The sequence below is a fragment of the Stegostoma tigrinum genome, chromosome 27 (genome assembly GCF_030684315.1).
Source record: "Stegostoma tigrinum isolate sSteTig4 chromosome 27, sSteTig4.hap1, whole genome shotgun sequence".
NCBI classification, from domain to species: domain Eukaryota; kingdom Metazoa; phylum Chordata; class Chondrichthyes; order Orectolobiformes; family Stegostomatidae; genus Stegostoma; species Stegostoma tigrinum.
In genome coordinates this window covers 22,569,766-22,592,931 of record NC_081380.1, presented here as the reverse complement: position 1 = coordinate 22,592,931, position 23,166 = coordinate 22,569,766, and the positions used below count along the sequence as shown (strand labels likewise).

At 38.4% G+C, this 23,166-nt stretch overlaps 1 protein-coding gene and 1 long non-coding RNA gene across 3 annotated transcripts in view; one reads left to right on the top strand and one right to left on the bottom strand.

Annotated features, from left to right (window-relative positions):
- LOC125464519 (double C2-like domain-containing protein beta) overlaps positions 1–17,541 on the top strand; it is a 274,254-nt gene extending 256,713 nt beyond the window's left edge. For both annotated transcript variants that reach the window (XM_048556969.2, XM_048556968.2), the window contains 3 exons: positions 8,645–8,726; positions 11,175–11,271; positions 12,203–17,541. In XM_048556969.2, the coding sequence (XP_048412926.1) occupies positions 8,645–8,726; positions 11,175–11,271; positions 12,203–12,339 (316 nt within the window). In that variant the 3' untranslated portion in view covers positions 12,340–17,541. The remainder of the gene's footprint in view (positions 1–8,644; positions 8,727–11,174; positions 11,272–12,202) is intronic.
- LOC125464521 (uncharacterized) overlaps positions 9,943–23,166 on the bottom strand; it is a 29,951-nt gene continuing 16,727 nt past the window's right edge. The window contains exons 3-5 of the long non-coding RNA XR_009447344.1: positions 21,818–21,984; positions 14,004–14,039; positions 9,943–10,277 (exon numbers count right to left, since the gene is read on the bottom strand). This is a non-coding gene — a long non-coding RNA (uncharacterized LOC125464521). The remainder of the gene's footprint in view (positions 10,278–14,003; positions 14,040–21,817; positions 21,985–23,166) is intronic.

Sequence of the window (23,166 nt, the reverse complement as noted above, 5' to 3'; positions counted from 1 at the left end):
AGATTTCAGAACCATTTCAGATTGAAATACATTAACACCATGAAAAGAAGACTCGAAGTCAAAGCTTTTCATTTTGCACTGATCAAAACTAGAATGCAAAAGACAGACTTGGAAGAAAAGAGACACTGTTTTATACAGAATGTGAAGAGAATGCTGATTGATTGGGCCAATCATTGGCATGGAGATGCAGTGATGACAGTTAACCATCAATCTTAATTTTAATCTTAAATGTTATTCTACATCTATAATGCTATATTATAATATTACACGGTTGCACATTTTAGCTTGAAGTGCGTTCCAAAAAATGTGATTGCTCAGGACACGCTCGGCATAGTTCTTATTTCGCAGCAGTTGGATAAATTCAAACAGCTGAGCCAAAGAGGTCAGTATACCAATTATCCTTGGCAACCTATCTTCACATATACACCTTATGTATCTGAAAGTTATTTCATCTGATATCAGCATACAGGAGGTTACAGCCTCCAGCATAGTCGAATATTTACCCATATGCTTTCTGTTTTCGAGCACAGCTGAATTACAGTTCGATAAGGTTAGCAGAGGCCTCTGCTAAGACTTGGTCTTTATCACTTTTCACCAGGCATTTAGGAATTAGAAATTCTAAAACAGTCAGGACTGATTTTACTATGATTCATTCAGCTGAATTCATCCGAAGCATTGCTCATGAAAATTGAAGTGTGGTGAACTTTTAACAGTGGGAAAGATTGACTGTAGCTATAACTTAAATATTACAAGCCATATTCTTATAGAATCCCTACAATGTGAAAGCAGGCTATTTGGTGCATCAAGTCCACACTGACGTTCTGAAGATCATCCCATCCAGAGCCAGCCCCCTACCCTATTGCTGTAACCCCCAAGGCTAATCTGCCTAACTGGCACATTCCTAGACACGAGGGTAATTTAGCATGACCAATGCACCTAACCTGTACATCCTTGGACTGTGGGACGAAACTGGAACACCCAGAGGAAAGCCACGCAGACATGGGGAGAATGTACAAACTCCATACATTTGGTCGCCCAAGGATGGAATCAAACCTGGGTCCCTGGTACTGTAATGGTACTACCACTGAGCCACTGTGCCACTCATTCTTGAATAGAACTGTATTCTTGAATGGAACTAGTCAGATAATATTTCTGAGGACAAAGAACATAGCTGTTTCAAATGTCCATTTTTCGTTAGGATCAGGACTGCTTAATTCTTCTCTCTCTCTATCTCACCCTGAAACTCTTGCGCCCAAACTCCACACACACACATACACACCCACCTCCACAATACTAAGGATGTTTGGGTCGTTAATATCACAGTTGAAGCTGTTTAGGCACATGAATTGACTGAGCTTGGTGGGCCACAGTGAAATATATTTCCTGTTTTACTTTTCAGAATGACTCCACAGTTCATGCGGGGCATTTATAAGTGAATTATGTGCAAAATGTTTGCCAGAATTAGCATTTCAATGTGACATACTACACGTATCTACTTCAACAACCATAATTACTTTTTAAAAAATTGAAGTTATTTTGACCGGGAGATGCTAGTTCCAACAGAGTGTGAAGGAAAGCATCACCAATGGAGAGGTAGGCACTGGTTTCTATAGCGACATGTAGGCTCTGTATTTCATTAGCAGAGCAAACTTCAAGCTGAGGGGGATTACTAAAGGTTTTCTTTTATTGGATACAATATAAAAACTTCAAGCAGACGGCCCAAGGGCCATGAAATTCTGGATCACAAATATCAAAGGGTTTGGAATTATTGAGTCTATATTATTAAAGTTAAATACTGCACACCACTGGAATGAAGAAAAATTGTGAGAAAATCTCAACAGATAAGTCATATGTATTCACAAGAAGCACAATCCTGGAAAATGTTTGAAAATCTAAAGTGAAATGCAAGGGAGAAATCAGTTTAATGTCTGTGCTAATGACAGACCTTATGCTGATTTACCTCTGTGCATGTACCTTTGCTGGTCCATACTTTAATAGGTAGGGCTGTTCCTAGTGCTCAGTGCGTGAGGTTACTGCTTGGGTTCTCTTTGCTTTCTGAATTGAGTGGGTAATGAGCTATGAGGACATAAGTATTCACTTGAGCACCGTATTGCCATCTCACACACAATTATGACCTAGATTTTAGTATACCTGAACTAATCACAGCACGTCTGTCAGCACTCACTGTTAGCACTTGGTAAAATCCTTGCTTCAATTACAAGTAGGATAGAATTTAATCTGTGTAAGAGTTTTCCATTCTAGCTATTTAATGCTATGAGAATAACCTCTAGACCAATCTGTTTGCTGGAAGCTCTTTGGCCCAGCAGTGCCACCCATATTGGTGGTCACTGCTGAAACTACACGTAGTGCAACCGGACAGTCCTGGATACAGGATGGTGTTAGGTGTCGGGGTTGGCATGCTAGGGACGGAAAATTGGGCCAAATGGTTGGTATGATTAGAAATCTGTGGTGGTCTTAGTGGCAGGGCGAGAGTGGACAGAGAACCCAGGCAAGGAAAACCTTGGGTGAGCCCCTTGCACAAAAATTGGGGACCATGAAGAATGCGTTCCCTCCCCTTTGCCACTTAAGGCATGACCAAAATAACACGCTAGGCTTTCTCACATCTCTAACATGTTCTGGCTGGTCTGATGGTTGGGTCAAATATTTGGCTGTTAATTGACCTCTTACCAGACTTAGTTGGAGTTTAGGGTGGACTTCACCCATTGCCAATACAATTGCAGTTCAGTCAGGGCAGGTGGGTTGGCAGCAATAAAAGCACCCTCAGAGTTTTACAGAGATCCTGCTTCCAAACTTGGTGGTACGACTTCAGAACATTCTAGCCAAGGAAAAGTTGGAGCTTGCATAATCTAGAGTAACTGCATTTTAACTGGCCTTAAGAAGTGATATTTACTACTGAACAACTGCTCTGAAATTTACAAGTGTATAATTTCATTTTGTCAGAGGAAAATGTACTCTTTCAAGTTTTCAAAAAGTGAACGAAGTAATTATTTTCTGTTTATCTATTTACTATTTGCTCCTTGATTCCTTGTATATGTCTGCTCATTTTCCTCACCTTTTATGCTACAGTTTGCGTGTATTTTTTCCTTGTGTTTTTCTTTTGTTGTCTGTCTGCACAAGCCCAATTTGAGAAAGTGCTTTTCCTTTTGACATCACAGATTCTCTGCAGATGACACTGCATTGAAACAGATGGCAGGTAACTTGCCACCAAATAAATCCACCACCAGGCACATGTCTTAAACTGACCAATTCAAATAATCGTGACAGACAATCATCAAGTAATATGTACATAGAATAGTATAGCAGAGGAACAATATATTTCTAGAAGATTGTACATCTCACTAGTCTTGCATTTTCTGTTAATCTGCACAATTATAGTACTTTCTCTATGCTTTCTCAATAAGATTTACCTCTACCACTGTAGGATAGATTTCAATGAAACTTGGTACAGATGGGGTATGGCCTAAGGAAGAACAGATTTGTTTTTGGAAAAGATGTGTATCTAAATGCAGACCCAAAATTTTTTTCAGGATGTGTAAACATTGGCAGGTGGAACAAATTGACAGTTATATGTTTTAGAATGTGGTAGATTGTTTTACTTAGAATGATGTTGATTGTGTTTAAGGGTGTTGTGAATCATCTCACCTGTTGTGCGTTTGTCACAGCTGTCAAAATACAAGCAGAGTTTTCAGAGCAGCTAGTTGGATGGGGATTGGCCTGAAGTCTGCTCAGTGAGATGGAAGCTGTCAATAAAAAGATTTCTTTTCAGCATTGCAATAACAGAACAACAACTGTACTGGGAAGACTGTCAAGGAAAGGCTACATAGTTGTCACAATACACTAACACCATGTTTAATTATATCTTCAACTTTATGTCATTAATATTCGAAGACCCGTTGCCATTACATGCTGTGTCTGTCATACTTCCAGTGCAGCTGGATTTGTTGGTACAATAAATACATCCATGCTCTGATACATTAAACCAATGATGTTAAACTTGGGCGTGAATTCTACATGCAGGCTCAAGACTGTGGCAGTTTCGCCTTTTTAGGAATATTCAGTAACAGATTGATGTAAAAACATTAAAAATTCCTGGCACATCATGTAATTCACATAAAATCTGTTGTATTCTTGCTTATTTAATTGTCAACCAGCATTATATCTTCTGTGTGTATCTTGAATTACTCTTTTCTCACAATCTCATTGGACTGAACTTTCATTATGGAACTTTGTTCCTGGGGATGAAGTTTTGGTCCAGAGCACACAAATACCAGCAGTAGGGTGGTTTTAAAAGAAGTGCTATCCTGCAAGAGCTGCATTCTGTCAAGGACTGAGGGCAAAGAAGAGACCTTCCAGGAGTCAAAGATCAGCAGATCTAGAAGTAGGAATTGCTGATGTATGCTGGGAAGAGTGAGGGTTCTCCCGTTCCTATAGCCTCCAATCAGGCTAGTAAGGAGGCCAAACTAGTTGGGGTCTTTACAAATTGGGTAGACCCTCCCCATAGAAGCAGGCACTGCCTTAGCTACTGTCAATTTTCAGACTGGATGAGTGCAAAGAGATTGCAGCCTCTGGCTTTAACAGCTGCAGGCCTTGTCACTGTGGCATTGCATGGCTTCACGGACAGCAGCCCCACCATCCCAAATGCAATGGCAACCTGTGCAACAGATGTACAATCAGTCAGTTTTCAGAGCATGCCCATATTTGAGGGGCAGAATTGCTTACCCCCTGTGACCAAGCTGCTGTTGTTTAAATCAGTCAAACTGTTCCATAACCCCATGGAGACACAAATGTGTTATGGACACAGCTGATGGGTATTTGCCTGCAATTTTCTCTACCCACCTCCTGTCTTAGTCAAAGAGCCATGGAACATTCAAACCTATAAATGTCCTTTCCTGTTCCTTTTATGACAATGTTCTGGTGTATTTTTGGGTTGTTTTAAGTCAAGAGGCTTTTTCCAGACCTACTTTCTTCACATAATAGGTTATCCTTTTCCCCCCATGTATTTTATTCTATTACTGTGCCTTTTAATTTTTTAAATCTCCTCTTGGTGTTCGAACATTTTCTTGAAACCATTGTGCACTCCAGCAATGGATGATTGATTTTTGCTCACCCTGTGTGGTATTGAAGGATCGCTGTGATTGCCTGTAGATTTTTGTTGGTGCCACTGATGAAACGTCTTTCTCTCAAAGCACGCTTTGAAAAGTTGCATGTTCTTTTAATTTCATTCAAATTTTGTTGACATTAGTCACAAACATGTTTCTCTCCTGGGGTTTGTGTGAAAATGGGAATGCCAAACTCTTTCTGAAGTAACCAATAACAGTCTTATGGCTGCTTTTGTTTTAAAGCAACTTTAAAATGCAGTTTTGCAATGTGCAGCATGAATGCCCTTCACTGAAAAATCGGCTGAATCAGAATGTTGCTGGCAGGGTCAGACTTCCTGTGTTCTTTCTGGCAATTTGTAGTTTAAGCAAGTTAGACCAAGTTCTCACAATTGTTGAATGCTTGATTTATGTTAAACTTTACCGTCTGATGCTGGGGAAACACTTTCCCTTGCCTTAAATTTCCGCTGCTTGCAATCTCTGTCATCTTACTAAGTGGTCTCAAGGTTTTCCGGGGTGCTTTAAATCCTGCTAGCTCTGGACCCACAGCTAAACAGAAGGAGTAAGTGAGTAAAGAGCAAATGGACAGGTAGCAGGATGGGATCAAAGAGAGGGAGAAGCTTGGAAGAAAGAGAGAATGTGACAGAGGTAATTTGAGGAACGTAAAGGAGGAAAACAAAGACAGAGAGAGTAAGAAATGGTGAGGAGCCTTATATTACAACTAACATGGTTTCGTGCAAGGACCAGCTGGTCAATTGCACCTAGCCTTTATTTTCACGCGGTAGAATGTGGATGGCTCAGTGGTTAGCACTGCTGCCTCACAGCGCCAGGGACCCGGGTTTGATTCCACCTTTGGTCTGTGTGGAGTTTGCACATTCTCCCTGTGTCTGTGTGGGTTTCCTCTGGGTGCTGTGGTTTCCTCCCACAGTCCACTGATGCGCAGGCTAGGTGAATTGGACATGCAAAATTGTCCACAGATTGATGGGTCATAGGGGGATGCATCTTGGTGGGATATTCTGAGAGTCGGTGTGGACTTGTTGGGACAAAGGTCCTGTTTCCACACTGTAGGCATTCTAAGATCTATGATCTAATGCTTGGATATCAGCAGCCCACTCTGTCTCCTCCAGCCCATGATGCCGGCTATAATCCTGGGAGAGCTGAAGGAAAATTTACCTCAGTTGAGGCTAGAAATCAAGAAAATTCTTTTCTAACTCCTGAAGGCAGCCAAACAGATTTCCGGGGTTATGTGATGACATATCGCTGATATCAGAATTTTCATGAGGACTTACAAGTCTGGACAAGCCTGTTGCAGGCTGGCAAATTGCTCAAGAATCAACAAGATTCTGTGACTTTCCTGGTATCAATGCCAAGTCTGTGCTCAAGAAACTTACAGCTAAGCTCCCAGCACTCCCAACATGTTTGAATTTGAATAATCTGTCTTGAACCAAATCTCATCCTTTCATATTTCACTTAAATCTCTGTGAAGTCAGTGCTTTTCTAGAGTTTAAAGTTGCCTAAATCTAATGTGGTAGCTGAGAACCTTTAACCTTTCAATCCACCGATCATGTGGCAAATCATTTCTAGGGCCTGCTTTATGTGAACACTGATGTTGGATAGATTATTGATAAATACAGTTTGACTAAGACATTATTCAAGAAAGAATAATCACTGTGAAGTTAGTTTTTACAGAGTGCAAATAGGTGATAAGAAATGGGAAGCCTATTTTCAATTTTCTTTTCTACTGAAAAGGCAAGTCCTTGAGCACTGCATCTTCCTATTTATCTATTTCTAAATTTCTGCCCATCACCAGCCCATCACCTCTCATGTATAAGGTCCTTAGGCCCAAACAAGTGTCTCTACATTCACAGAATGGTTCCATTATAGATGGAATACATTCAGCCCGTATGTCCTAACTACCTCTATGACAGCAACTCAGCTAGTTCCACTCCCTCACCTTTTCTTCCCTGTAGTCCTGCTGTTTGCTTTTCTCTTAAGATAATTAACCCAGTATCCTTTACAAAGCCACTTTTGAATCTGCCTCCACCACACCCTGTGTATTTCAGACCTTAACCATGCTTTACATAAAAAGATTTTTTGTCATATTGTTCCTATTCTTTTGTCAGTCACCCTAAATCAGTGTCGTCTAGATTGTAACATTTCTGCCTGTGAGAACAGTTTGTCCCCACCGAGTCTGTCGAAATGCTTCAAGATTTGAAAACATTTCATAAATCTCATCTCAACACTTTCTTCACCAAAAAACAGCTCTCCTTCTGAAATCTATCCTAAAATTGGACACAATACTGTAGTTGAAAGCAAATCTTCAATGTATAAATCTTCATTGTAACTTACTTAATGTTGCACTCTATTTGATACTTATAAAGCCTAGAATCCCACTTTCTCAACCTGCACAGACACCTTCAATGATTTGTGCAGATATACCCACCAGATGTCTCTGCTCTTGCATCCCCTCTATAACTGTATTCTTTATTATGCTTTCCTTGTCTTGTTAACAATGTTTGCCAGTCTGTATTTACTTGCATTAAATTGGATGTGGTCATTTACCAGTCTGTCTGTCTTAAAACTATCCTCCTCACAGTTTGTAATATTTTCAAGTTTTTTTTATGGCATGAACTTGCAGAGTGTTTGTGTGATGATTTTGTGCAGATAATTAATGATGTTTGTGAGAAGTAATGGTATTAACACCAAATTTAGTTCCTATTCAAATATTTAGCTAGGCTAAGACAAGCCTCCTTCCAGAAGCCATGTCCTGTTGGTTGGGGGAGTTTCAACTTTAGAAAGGCAGGCTAGGGTAAAAGGTAGGATGTTAAAGTCTGAAAAGCCTGCCTTTCCCTGACCCCTACCTGACTATTTGTGGCTTTAACTGAGGTGGGCAAGTAATTAATCCCTTATAGGGAAATGAGTCCTGAACCTCCTCTCCACTACCATTGAAGGCTGGCAAATTTCCCAAAATCAGCATCCCAACCAATACACTTCCACCTTCTGTCCATTTGACACCTCCTACCACCCCATCCCAAGCAGTCCCCTCTCCAACAATCCCTCCCCAACATCTGATAAATCCCTCCCTATCCCCAGTGCAGGCACAGACTGTGCTGCCCTGTGACCTTTAATGACCAGCTCGCATCGAACCACCAAGTTTGACAATCGGGCTAAGCTCTGGACCTGGAACCAATAGACAGCTCTGCAGCGTGTGCAGGGATCCCAGTTTTTGGTAACTTTCTCATGCACCCACTCCTGGTGAGTGATTTCCCTAAAACGTCAAACTGATGTCAATGAGAGGGGAGGGAGAGAAAGTTGTGAGGTCGGAGGATAGGAGTAATTACGTGTACCTAGAATTAGGGAGGTAGTCAGAGAATGGGGATTCAAAAAAGGAGACTGACCAGCGAATATGTTGTCGAACAAATATTGGTCCAGAACCAAGGAGAACTTCCCTGCTTTTGTTTAGTGAAGTATTGAGTTTTAGTAATGCTACAGCTATCACATAACTTTTAAATACATCTTTCTTCCAGCTATTTGAAGCCAGATGTGGACAAGAAATCAAAACATAAGACAGCTGTGAAAAAGAAAACACTTAATCCAGAATTTAATGAGGTATTTACAAACGTAATTTAAATAACTCCACTTCATGGTATGTTTGGCTTAAAGAAAACAATTCTCAGAAAGATGCTGCAAGAGTAACAAGGCACTGCATAATGCATTGGAGCACAGTTATGCTGAATTGAAAGGTACAATGGTTTTCCCAAGGAGTAAGAGAGCACATTTTTCAGAAAGAAATAGAAGGGAAAATGTAGGTCAGTCCTTCTCATTTTCCTGAACTCCTAGCAGCCACAGAGATAATTGTGAGCAACCTTTACACTGATATTCTTTGCATTTAGTATACAAGCAGAAATGTTGGGAGTTGGAGATACCTAGATCCCAAATTTTGATCCTGAGGTGGACAACTTGAGTCAGGAGATTTCCCACACCTGCAGCACCCTCAGCAATCCATGAATAGCACGATCTACATTCTTGGGGGAGGGGTAAATAAGTGGGTACAGGGTGGAATCAAGTCTGCTGCTCATAGTTACAGATAAAATGTGGGCTCAATGCCAAGGCAACCACTTTAAAGACCTGTCTTAGTTCCCCAGGGCTTCATCCTAGCTGCTTTCTTAAAAATCTACCCTGTAGTCTTCTTGTTATCCTCTAATTACTCTCAATTTCCCTTTCATGACAACGTTTACAACCCATGCTGCCACCCATCTCTACAGCCTGTTATGGCCCCATTCCAACTCATGCCAGTGCATGGTCCCTTCTGACCCCCTTGTCAACTCTAACCCAACCTCCACCCTTGGCCCTTACACCCTCCATGCTAACTGTATTAATTTAAAGATGTCAGCCAGAAGGACCTCATTGAATAAGAGTTCCCTGATAAGGGTTGTTTATCTGGTCCAAACAGAGAGCCCTGGCTTACAGATATTAACAGGAGTGCCAGAGATTCAATTCATTTTAGAGCTGGCTCTGAGGAAGCTGGATCAGTGTCCAGGACTCTCTTTGTGTAAATAAAGTGTCCCTCTGGAGATATTTCACTAACCTGCCTCAGTATCTTCCTGTGATAGTAGGAACTGCAGATGCTGGAGAATCTGAGATAACAAGGTGTACAGCTGAATGAACACAGCAGGCCATGCAGCATCAAAGGAGCAGGAAGGCTGATGTTTTGGGCCAAGACATCTAGGCCCGAAACGTCAGCCCGACGTCTCGGGCCTAGATGTCTTGGCCCAAAACATCAGCCTTCCTGCTCCTTTGATGCTGCTTGGCCTGCTGTGTTCATTCAGCTGTACACCTTGTTATCTCAGTATCTTCCTGTAAGCTGTCACAACAATGGGACCAATTGTTGCCTTGGAAATACATTAGAGATCAGTTCTTTCTAATGGATTTCTCCTGTTTCGGGACCACCTTGTCTTCCAGTAAAGTCTGAGGATGCCGGCAGTCTCGTCCGCTCAAAACAAACACAAGCTTCCTGTGCCTATGTTAAAGAGGTGGGCAAGATCAACTAGCCACATCCCCATCCACAAGGAAGCATGACTGTAAATCCCCGTTATATCCTTTGAAACCTTGTGTAACTGAGGCCTTGGTGAGATCAATAGGTAGCAGATCTGTAAAAAACTGAAGAATAGCCAAAATAAGTATATAAGGGCTGTCAAATACCTTTCTTGTATTTACAAATGACTGAATAATTTGTTCTGGGACACTATGGAATTTTTCCTGTTAGAAATCAATAATTCTTTTCACCCTTTGTTAGTTATAGATCTAATTATGAATAATCGTGTGATAACTGTGCTCAGAAAATGCAAAGGAGTCAGACTGAAGCTTTTTTTTTACTAAGGTGAAAATTTGATCTTAGTTATCACATTGGAATATTGGCAGATGAATTTTCAGAACTTTTGTGTGTTTAATTTGGAACAGTAGTTTAGAAGCACAATAAAGTGTAGTTTAGAAGAACTAGGAGATGTTTCAAATTGACTAATAGTTAGCAAATATGTATCAATTTGCTATAAATTTATTTTCTCAATTCAATCTGTACATGACAGTTGCATGGTTGGAGGCTGTGTGATCCATTACACAAATACTTTTTAATTGCAGATCCTTGTGATCGATTCCCTTGTAAATGTAAGTGAGTGATAATTTAACTAACTGCAAATAAAGTGACCCAGAATTATTTCACAACAGTGAATAGCAGATAGTTTGAATGCTGCCATCTTGCAACAGGATAATGAGAACATGATTTTGTATTTTAAAGAAGCTTAAACTAGAGAAATATTGAATATTCATAAGTATGATCAAGTTGACGAAAGATTGAGTTGTATTTCCAAATTCATTCATTTCACAGTAGGGTGTCCCCCCACCCGGCTTTGAATGAACATTGACAGGTTTAACATCAGAAAAATCGAATTGTTCAGCCTGGTTATCAACCAGATGATCACAATGAAAATATAACCATGAATTACAAACAGGGTAATTAGCAAACGATAAGCATGTTTATTACTCTTTCTTTTAATATAGGAATTTTGCTATGAAATCAAGCAAGCAGATTTGGCAAAAAAGACTCTGGAAGTAACAGTTTGGGATTATGATATTGGAAAATCAAATGACTTCATTGGTGAGTGAAATTGACTTAGTAACTTGTTCATTACTTCTGAAAAGTAAGATGTTGTGTCGAAGACACATGGCCAATTAAAGTTTCAGCAAGATTCAATTCATCTCATTCTGTCATTCTTCCTTTTTATTCCAGATGCAGTATTGATATTAGATATTTGTTTTCCAGTTTTTTTCCTCCCCTTCTTCCTCCCTTCCCCGTAACATTGCTTAGTCAAGTACTTGTGCTCCTCTACAATGTTGGAAGTCATATTTGTGCATCCAATGCAATTAATATATTGATTTGGATCCTTGTAAGACTTGCTTTGTGTATAAGTAGCTTGTCAATTTTCTGCTAGATAACTAAATATGTTAATACAATTAAGCACTTTAGTTAATAACTGCTTTCTGTAATTATTCATAGTTTCACTGTAATTTGCAGTAGGCTGTTGTTCTACTGTTGAGATTCTTATAGTGAAGGATATAACTGGAGTCAATCTTTACATTTTTGTAAGCTTTTATTTGCAGAGATGGGTTTTTTCAACTTTTATTTAGAGAGATGGACATTACAAATATGCAGTTCTTAATTCCACAATCATAGTTTCCATTTGCTCCTATTTAAAGTAGCATACATGAATCCCAATTAATGGTAAGTATTTGAATAGATAAGAAAAGCAAGCAGTTCTCCAAGAGTTATTGGATGATGCTGATTTATTAATTTAAAAATCTCATCTTTAAAAATCGATTCTACTGGCAGTATCATTTTGTATTTATCTCTTCCGTGTAGAAAGGAGTCTTTACATTTTAGCTTATTCAGAGGTTGATGAAATGGGTTTGAATCTTGCACATATTTTCACTTCAAATTCCTCTGATGCCAAGATTTTCATTTAGTATATTTTCCTTAACACATTCATTTTCCAGAGCACAGAGCGTGCCTAACAACTGTTTCTGCTTAGGTGGGGTAACGCTTGGAATTAATGCAAAAGGTGAACGTTTAAAACATTGGTTTGACTGTCTGAAGAGCAAGGACAAGAAAATAGAGCGCTGGCACACATTGACCAATGAACTCCCAGGATCTATTCTCAGTGATTGATGCCACGTGTCCATTCAGAATCTTGCTTCGCAAGTCAGCACGCGACAAGTGGTTCTCCGAGAGCACGCATAAAGAACTGTCACAGATAGGTTGGGCCTCTTGCACTTTTTGTTTCAGAACCAACGCTCTCTAGACCTCTTCACAGATACCTAACTTTGCCTGGTAATCTTGTGGCTTACATAATGGCTTCTGTAAATGTTTACATGCATTTGTGTATCTGAGCACTTGGGATAAATATCAGAGCTGTACCTTTGGATGATTTTTTTATAATTGGTGTAACAACAAGAATTATCCATTTTTGATGATTGATACTTGTAGTGACCCAGGCCAAGCAGATTATTGACCGTTTTGGGGTGTTTAATTTTTATTGCTACAAAAGTGAAAAAGGTCTCTGAAGTATTTAGTTATATCTCTGCTCTCTATAGCAGAAGTGACCCTATTCCAAAATAAGTTGTACAAAGGAATGGGACCTGTTCTGTGTTTAGTGTTATTTTGGAGAAATAAATTACTTTTGATACAGATCTGGAGTACTATGGACATAGTAGTGGCAAATTTTCCACAGGCTTAGATTAAATAAAGAATAAAACTTCAAATAAAGTAATGTGTTTTCAGAGAAGCCTGTCAATATTCCAGAAACAAATTGACAAGGTTCAAGCAAAGCTAAAGGTAGCACACAGAAAATAATTGCTGCGTGGTTCAGATTTTAATTATCTTCCTTTTATCACAACAATACATACTGTTTCTCTTTTTAAAGACCTAGATTAAAATTGAGCTGTGGGAGTGACGAATTCTGTAATATTCCTTCATTCAGATTTTCACAATTAATGGGTCACTTTATGAATCTTTAATGAATCAATGTAAATCCACAAAACAGCTTTCAATTAGTATTTGTTGTATCTCAAGTCCTTAGTTGAAAAAGTGGAATCAAAAAATGTCAGGGGGTAGAAAAGTAATTAATAGCCCCATTGTTTGAAACATAACAGTTCACATTTGCAGGACAAGGGTAAAAGGAGTGAGATGTATGAGATAATTCTGCCCAAGAAATAGAACAGGCACGAATTACAGTCTACACAGTCATGTAGAAACAATTTATTTTCTAGAAAAAATTTTAGACACTTCCAACAAAAAAATTGATCTCAATGTGTTTTCTGACATTTTGACACTGTGCTCTGTTCCATCTTCCAAGCCCAAAATAATTACGAATAAGGACAACCATTAATTTAGTAAGAAAATCAAAGTAGTTTTAAGCATGACCGCCCAACATCAGGCACAGAATTGCGACAATTACATCAATTATGCATGTGCTAATTTAATCATTTGGAATATTTTATTTTTACCACCTACAGAAGGTAAAATCACGTATTGATATAATCAAAACAAAACCTCATAACTGAACTCTAACTCCAAGTCACTCCTAAAAGTGAAGCTGCCCTTTTCCTCTTTTAGAGCCTAATTGAACTGCTGTATCTTTCAAACAGTTTTTGATATTTTGCCCATAGAAGCTTCCCAGAGAAAACAATGTCAGTACCTGAAAGCCCACAAGGTTACTACCTTGGTTCGAGCATCCTTGAAATCATGTATTTTTGTGATCTAATGAAAGATGGAGGAAAAAGAGCTACCAAAAGAGAATTATAGAATTATTATCATGCAGAAACAGGTCTCACCTCATCAAAAAATAGAATGCTGTAGATTTCAAAGATCTGGAATAAAAGCAGAAAATACTGGAACTACTCATCAGCTTTACTAACGTGGAAAAGACAAAAACTTATTGTTTCTGATCAATGACCATTCATCAGCAGTGGGAAAAGTAATAAATGTAATAGAAATGTAATAAACTTGAAGCAAAGGTGGGTGAATCAAGAACAATAGGAATGTTTTTATTGGGATGAAAGACAGGAGAGGAATTGAATGACAGAAGAATTAGACTATCTGGATCAAGGGGAATGAAGATCAACCAAGAAAAGAAACAAAACATGAACAATACACCGGGCACAGGTGTGCTGATGATGTGTGCAAGCACAACATTGGAGTAAAACCAATGAATGTATCGTTGAATTGGGAAGGCTGAAAATTGCTTTTTCGAAAGGTAAGGTATCATTCCTCAAACTCATATTGAGCTTCATTGAAAAAGTGCAGCAGACTAGGGGCCTAGAGCAAGACAGGGAATTAAAATGACAGGCCACAGGAAGGGTCATGCTTGTGGGCTAAGAAGAGATGTTTGGTTTCCAAAATATTGGGGATTCTGCAAGGGCAAACTGCAAACACGGTGAACTGGACTGAAAGAAATTCATGTAAAACACTGCTTCACGTGGAAGGAATGTTTGGAGTCTTGGATAGTGAGGAAAGTATAGGTAAAGAATAGGTGTTACATTGGGATGGAAAGCTTCCAAGGAAAAGGGATAGAGTGTTGCATTGATTGATGAATGGAGCAGGCTATCAAAATGGAATGACACCTTGTGAAGATGGCATATACATGACTTTTAATTGTCATCACACCTTTGGAATTTCTCATTCCCACTGTTAGCAAGATCTCTAACCCAGCAAACAATGCACCAACAGCACTATATGCAAATTAGCATACCAAGAGAATGAACAGCTGTTAGTATTTTGCAAATTATAAATCATTAAATGAGTAGTGTATGATTTGTACTAGTTATTGACAATTTAAAACTGAGTAATACCACAACATGAAAATAAGCTCCATTTCCTTTGTAATGGATAATTTTTTACAAAAATGGTCTTGCAGGAATGCATAGAAAACATTTTTTTTTAAAAATCTAGTAATCAGATGTAATCTCAGGAAAAAAAAATGTAACCACAGTACAGCGAATATTTTGGTTCAGCCCCAATCAAAAGATTCCACCTCAAGATTTAAAATATTACTGGCACGCTGATCTTCATTAATGAAAAGGATTGGTGGCCGGGGCGGAAGAGTAGGAAAAAGAATTTAAGAATTCTTCTAAATACTGGAATACTACAGATGAAGTTTTCAAGAAATCCAATTGTCAATACAGTTTCAGGCTAATAAATAAAGTATACATATTCTTGTAAAACCATCTTTAAACCAGTTTGTAGAAGGAAAATGAACCAATTCAATTTAATCATTCATTGCTTTCTTCCTTGTACACTGCTTGTATCAAAAGCACATTATTTTTTTTTAATGCTGCAATAATTCACTTTAATGCAATTAAAAATTGGAAAAAAAATTCATGACATTGACCAGTTAATGGGCCACGTTTGTGCCTCTTTCATTCCCTTCAGTAAAACACACTAGATCTACCTGCAGGGCTCTGGGTCCAGGTTCTTTTGTGATAGTAATTGACCGTGGAAATATTGCAGTTTGCCTGATTCTACTGTGAAAATACTACGGCCATATCAAATTATTAGTCAGAAGGAATGGTAAACAGTTACATCAAATTTAATTTCAGGAGATTTCACTTGAGTGCATTGTTGTTTGTGCAGCATTAATAACTAGCACTCTGTGTCAAAATGTATGGCTGTTTAAAAGTGTTATGATACATACTGCTCAGTACTTTAAGCTAACTCTGTGTATACAAGATAAAACATTACAGAGTTTGACATTTTTGACATCTCAATGAAAGTCACATCACAAAACCTTAAGTGTCAAAAATGATATTTAAATATTTGGACTTTTATATACAACCTACTTGCGTAATTAATAACAACAAAACCATGTTGAATGTGCAAAACCCACTTTGAGGATGAATTCTTTATGCTTTTTAAGAATCTGAATTTTGTATGGATTTCAATTATTGTGCATGAAGCTTGACTGGCTGCTATTATTGTACTAACTTGAAATGCAACATGCAACAAACATTCCAATTCGAAAAATTTTGTGGATTTTAAAACCAATAACATGTTTAGAGTAACGTTCGCAACATTACACTCTGCATGAAGTGTTAATTTCCTTATGCCCTTAAAAATGTTTAGCAGTTGATCATATATTTTCTGTAAATGAGCCTTGCACTACAGATTATTGTTCTATGATGCACATTATCTACTTTGTTCATAATCAATCAACCAACCTCCCTTAAATAGGAAGAGATACATATTATGCCAAAGGTTCATTTTAACTTGCTCTATTATCTGTGACATAAAGTTCCTTGATTGTGTGCAGTTATTCAGTTTAACCTTGTGTGGAACAAGTGACCATGTAATGGAGCAAAAAAGGACAATGACTTGCATCTACTCTCTATTGCCCAACTCTGTTATAACTTGTTATAACTTTTTAAAGAATCTTAAAACATAATTCCTGAATGTTGAATTTATTTAAAAATGCCTAATCAATAAAGAACACAGCCATATTTTCTCTTTTTTTTGCATTCTGTGCTGTTCACAGCTGAGTAGGATTATAAGATACCAAAATGGAACAGGATTTATTGTACTTTGTAACCATGTGTTACAAGCACAAACCCTAACAGAATGAAGGGTGTATTAGAAGGTAGTCACAGTTGTCAATACAGGTTAACTTTTTGCAGCCGAATTCAAGGGTTGATCTCAATTAAATAGTTATTTTCAGAACTGTTTAGAGAAAAACATATTCATCTATTTACAAAAAATACTCATCAAATAGACCAAAGAATACAACAAAAGGCTTTTTTGTGTTTGTTTTAAGTTCGATTCCGTTTTGAAAGAAGTTTTTTTTTTATTTCCACCTTTGAAATGGTCTCTGAATTCTTATTACTTTGAATTGACAACATCAATAATTTAGATTTGTGAAGTAACATTAATGTAATAAAACACTCCAAGGCGCTTCTCTTTTTTTAAAAAAAATAGGGTTACAAACAAAAACATTTGTTTCTACAGATCCAGTTTACTTTGAGAATTTAAGGTGAAAACCTGCCAGGATTTGACAGTATCATTTAAGTGCTGAAATTAAATAACAGTACACTACAAAATACACAAACAGTGGTCTTGTGTTCCACTCATGGTAAAATCTCTGACTAGAAATTGATCAGTTGATTAAAAGTACAAAATATCAATTTGATTTTTTTTACATTTTTCTCTTTCTAGTTTACCAGATTTTTCATGTAACTGTATGGAATGCATGCAGATAAATATCGTAAATCACCTTTACAATGAATGTTTCTAATCATGTTTTACTACAATGTGGGGAATGCAACGTCAACTTTGAAAGTATCTTTTATTGCTTCTCACAATAACTGACTTTTGTATCTCAGCCTGTCTATAAAAATTAAACTGTGATATTTGAACATGAATTTATTGCCTTGTGATTTTTTTTAAAAGGATGACATATAATTGTACTGAAGGTCAGCCAGGTGGACTTCATACAATGAGTTTCCTGGTTGGATCAGATTAACAGCCGCAATCAGGGAGCCCAGGCTGACCAATAAGAACAGAATCTCTGTTCACTCAGAGATGGCTCTGAGGGAGCGAAATCAGTGTCAAGACTCTCCATGTAAATAGGGGTGATTTAGTGGTGTGGTATTGGCTTCTGTGTAGTTATTTTCAGTGGCAACGGGAAAGGGATTAATGATGTAACCGTGCAAAAGTGTCTACTAGTCAAAGCTGAACTGTACTTCAAACAGGCACTACAACTGGCTTTGTCATTGGAAAATGCAGCAAGTGGAGCATTTGAGTTGCAGGGTATTCTGATGGAAGTGGACATCGTCACCAGTGTGACTGAACTTGGGGAACACAACTTGAGTGAAGGCAATTGCACAGCCTCACTCACGACACACCCTGAACAGAGGGACTCCAGGTCAGCCCACAGCAAAACCTCAAAACAAAGCCAAGACTTGGCCAAATGGTTAAAACTTTCTTCAAGTCCTGGGCCAGCAAGCCATAGTAGTTGCTGCCGGTACACGGACTTGAGACAGAAGTGGAGTCTTACTAGACCTAAATACAGTAAGAGAACTCATTGATCGGCATCCAGGAGAGTGCACACCCTAGACAGACCACCTATGTCTAGCTTGGAACAGTTAAGTTGCTTAGCAACATCCAAATCATAACCAAAATAAATGTCTGATTAAATGGTCACCTGGTTCTAATGGAGGTTGATACTGACATGGCCATTTCAGTGATCGCAGAATCAATTTTTAAATCAAGATTTGCTCTGGAATCCGGCCTTTACGTTTGTGAAAGGCCTCGGCTAGATTGAGAACCTACACCTGGGAACCTTTACAGATTAAGGATACAATTTTGGTTACAGTCTTTAATGAGGAGCTCTAATTGTAGTAAAAGGTTTGAGCTCAAGTTTGATGGGGCAAAATTGGTTGAGAAAGAATCACCTAGATTAGCTCAACATTTTTCAGTCAGAAAATGGCTGCCTAATTACATACCCGGAAGTTTTTTCCAGAAGGTCTAAAGACCGTCAGAGGAGCCAAGGCCAACTTGTAAGTTGACCAGGAAACAATTCCATATTTCTGAAAGGCTCGCCCAGTGCCATTTGCATTATGAGCAAAAGTAGAGGCAGATATCAGAAGGCTGGAAAGCAAAGGTATCATCAAACCGATACAGTTTGCTGGATGGGCAGCACCGGTCATACCGACTGTGAAGCCTGACAGGTCGGCTTACCTTTATAAAGATTTTAAACAAATGGTAAACCTCTTTTTACAGCTGAATGAATAGTCAATCCAGCTTTGTGCATAGAGAATGTGTGTGTAAAGCTGGGAAGGAGGTTGTCCTTCATAAGGCTGGACATAAGCTATTCCAACTTGCAGTAGTGATTAGATAAGGATTCCCAGAAGTATGCTACAATTAATGCCCATAAGCATATTATTACAGAAAGTTCCTATATAATCTGGCTCCCATTCTGGGACCTTTGCATCAACCTTAAAAAGGGGGTGAGCTTTGAAAATGGTCGCATATCCAAGCTATAGCTTTCAGCAAAGTGAAGAAATGGCCATCATCCTTGGCGACACTGTGATCCCAAGTGAGATCTGGTATTAACACATCATTCCTCTTTGTGTAGCATCAAGCTAGTATTAACTCATAGGTGGCCCAATGGAGAGGAACCCCCATTAACATATGCATCCAGGACATTGGCTAATGCAGACTATAAATATGCCCAAATAGAGGAGGTAGTTCAGCAGTTACTTTGGAGACAGGAAATTCCATCTATACTTTTACCAACTTAAATTTGTAATAATAATAGAACACAAGCCCCTGCTAGATTGACTTAAAGAGGACAAGGCAGTGCTGCCCATGGCTTTAGGCCAAATTCAGTGGTGGGGTCTAATTTCTGAGATGCTTCAGGTACCAGAGGCAGGCTACTGTATGTTACGTGCTACCCACATCATAGACAGAGTTGAAGGAACCTGACCCAGCGCTAAAACACCCCAGGAGGAGCTATACAAATAAATGAACTCATCTATGTCCTTGGACACGGAGGCAGAGGGATGTAACAATTGTAACGAGGTCATCCAGGTGGACCTCATAGAATGAGATCCCTGATTGATGCTGTTAATCTGGCCCATTCAAGAAGTCCTGGCTAACAGATATACAGAGGAGTGTCAGAGATTCTGTTCACTCAGAGAGCTGCATTTGTGTCAAGGACTCACCACATGTAAATAAATGGTGATGAGATACTAACCTCTGTGGATTTATTTCAGTAATCACTAGTTGGCATCAAGTAAGATAGTTACTTCTTGCCAGGGCTGGCTGTGACTCAAAATTCTGGGAAGCAACAGACTGTACACCAGTGAGTTCACACTGAAGAGAGGCCGTTCATCTGATCTGAATATAGGTAGGGATTCAATGAGCCATCTCAAGTTGTACAGGCAAGTTCAGTCTGATAAGAGACCTTTTGAATTCCCAACTGTGGGAAGTGCTTTAATTGCTCTGCAGACCTAAAGGTCCATCACTGTGTTCACATTGAGGCGAGACCTTGTAAACATTCAGCCTGCAGGAAGTGCTTCAAAAGTTCCCTGGAGCTGACTGTCTCTCAACATGATCACCGATGAGAATCATTAGGTGCTGTCACTGTGGGACTAGGCTCAGGTGATCATCTCAAATGACTGTGTCCCGTTCTGGTCGCCCAGTTATAGGAGGATATCATTAAGCTGGAGAGGGTTCAGAAGAGATTTACCAGGGTGTTGCTGGATGTGCACAATTTGAGTTATAAAGAAAGGCTGGATAGTCTGGGACTTTGTTCAACGGAGGATAGGAGGTTGAAAGGTGACATTATTGATGTTTATAAAATTGTGAGGAGCATAGATAGCATTATCCTTTCGCTAGGATGGGGGATTTCAAGACCAGCAGTTACATGTTTAAGGTGAGAGGAGAGAGATTTTAAAAAATAAGATAAGAAGGCAATTGTTTTTTTAAAAACAGAGGGTGGTTCACATGTGGAATGAGCTTCCTAAGGAAATGGTGGACATAGGCATAGTTTCATTGTCTAAAAGACATCTGGATAAGTACACAAATAGGAAAGGCTTGAAAAGGATATGGGCCAGGATCAGGCAGGTGAGGACCAGTTTAGTTTGGGATTATATTTGGTAAGGACTGGTTGGCTCCGTGCTGTATGACTCAATATTGTTTTTAAATTTCCAGTGATATATTTTAGCATGTATCCTATTTAAATTTATTTCATTGCCTACCCTGCATGTATACCTTCTCAACTAAATGTCTTCGTGAAACACGGCACTTGTTAATCCCTGACATTTTTAAAAATTATCATTCAGGTGTACCTAATTAAAATTTTAGCGTTTACAGGTCAACATTTATAACTATGAGAAATAGATACACAAAATGTTTATATTAACTGGTAGGCAATTAACTTCAGAACAGAAATTGTTTGGGTAATACATATGGCAAAATTGCAACCTTATTTTGACATATTTGCAAAGTATTTAAAATAAAGATTTAAATGGATTTCAATACCTCATTATTATTGTTTAATTGCATTTTATTCTCCATCACCAACCTTTTATCTAAAACTGGTGTAAACGTGTCTCAAATGGCTGTACTTCATATTATATTCACTACCTTTTTATCTAATAATCAGTGGTTTTCTCCAGAGGGAAAAATTACTCTAAAGCATTTGCCCTATTTCTACCATTAAAATAAATGTATTCAGCCTCATCCATCATTTCCTGTATACTGTGGCATTTTTTCTTCTGCAGAGTATAAGGGTATAAATCAGCCCTGCAATCATGCGTGTAAATTTAAATGAAGACATCCAATGATCAAAGTGTGATTCAGGTTAAAAAAAAACTCTAAACATGCCTTGAAAGCAACAATGGCATTTTGGATTTGAGAAATGCTGCAAATACCACTTCAGTATAGACAGCAAATGATCACACGGAGTCAAAAATGGATTGGAAGTAGAATGCCAATTTTCATATTCAAAGAGAAAACATTGTTTAATATATGTAACAGATTTGCAAGTTCAAAGGCCAAAGCTTTGAGTGCTGAATCCTCATGAGTCACAGTCTCATTTAAAAACAGAATTATAATGAATAAAATAGAACAGAATAAGAAAACAAATCCATACCTACAAAATGCAGTTCCTATTTGCAATGCAGTAGAAGCCAATAGAACTCCTTAATATACAGCAGATACACACTAGCAAAGGAGAAGGCGGATGGGCTGATCATTGTGGATCATGAGCTTTTGTATAGTTGTGGATCACCAAACCAAATGTATCCAATATGTCAGAGACTGATATGGGGAAAAGAACATTTTGTTAAACGTATATAAGCAAGCATTCATTTAGAGAAGGAAAAGAATGAAGAAGAAATTAATTGAATTTGAGAGTGGTATAGTGACATTTTCCAGATGCAGTTGAATGCTTAATCAATGAGATTCATAAAGATAATGTTGAGTGGACTGTTAATTTCCCAAAAAAAACAGAACATTGTTTCTATGCAGCGATCAGTAACAGGTAACAAGCAGCATAATGGAGACTGAGACCTTGAGCATTTGGGTTTGTTTATTTTTCTTCACTTCTACATTCAAACAGCAAACACACTGCAAGTACATGTTAAAGGAATATTGGATGTGTAAGGGGTGATCTAGTGCAACTCAGTAGTCTCTGATTTCACTGTTGGCCAGAACACAGAGTCAATAGGGCAGTGTATATGTATTAATCCATACCACTGCTCATTATATTGTATGAGCTTTCTGTACTATTGCACACTTTCATGTAGACTGCTATCACCATTGCTTTCAGGGTAGAGATGAACAGGATCTGTTTGGTCAAGTATGTTAGAACAAAATCACTTCTTAATCTAGCAAGATGAGGCTTTTCTCTTAAACTATATGTAGTTCATTGCATGATAAGAATTATGTACAAATTACATTTCAGTGATAAACATCATATGGTGGGTCTGAGTCCGTTGAGGTCCTAACCTATTCTCTCACCAAGCCTCTATAACATCCTCATAGTGGGTGGTGTTGAAGACACTCTTCAGCATCTACCCTTCTGACCCTTGCTCCCTTAAACTATATCTCCCCAAGCTTTACTTTTCATTATGAGTATTTACACATTTATGTTTTTAATTACTTTCAACACTGTTCCATCTGCCCCAAATCTCTCATTTCAAGAGGTCAGACAGTCTGGAGGTTTCACTACTCCCAAAGAATGGGTTTGCTTCAGCCTTGGAAGGCTGGTATGTTTCTGAGGTAAAAACTATTAACTTTGATTCTATTTCTGATAGGCCAAGATGATAAAGCCTGTTTATATTGGGGGATCTTTTCTCTCAAATTACATTCATGGAGAACATATTTCCGGTTGAAATATGGAATTGCTCCATTGCAGTATCTGGATAATCTCTAATCTTATTAAGTTCCTTTGTGGAGGATTGCTGCTGTGTTAAAAGGTCATTTTTTGTTTTGCAGCTT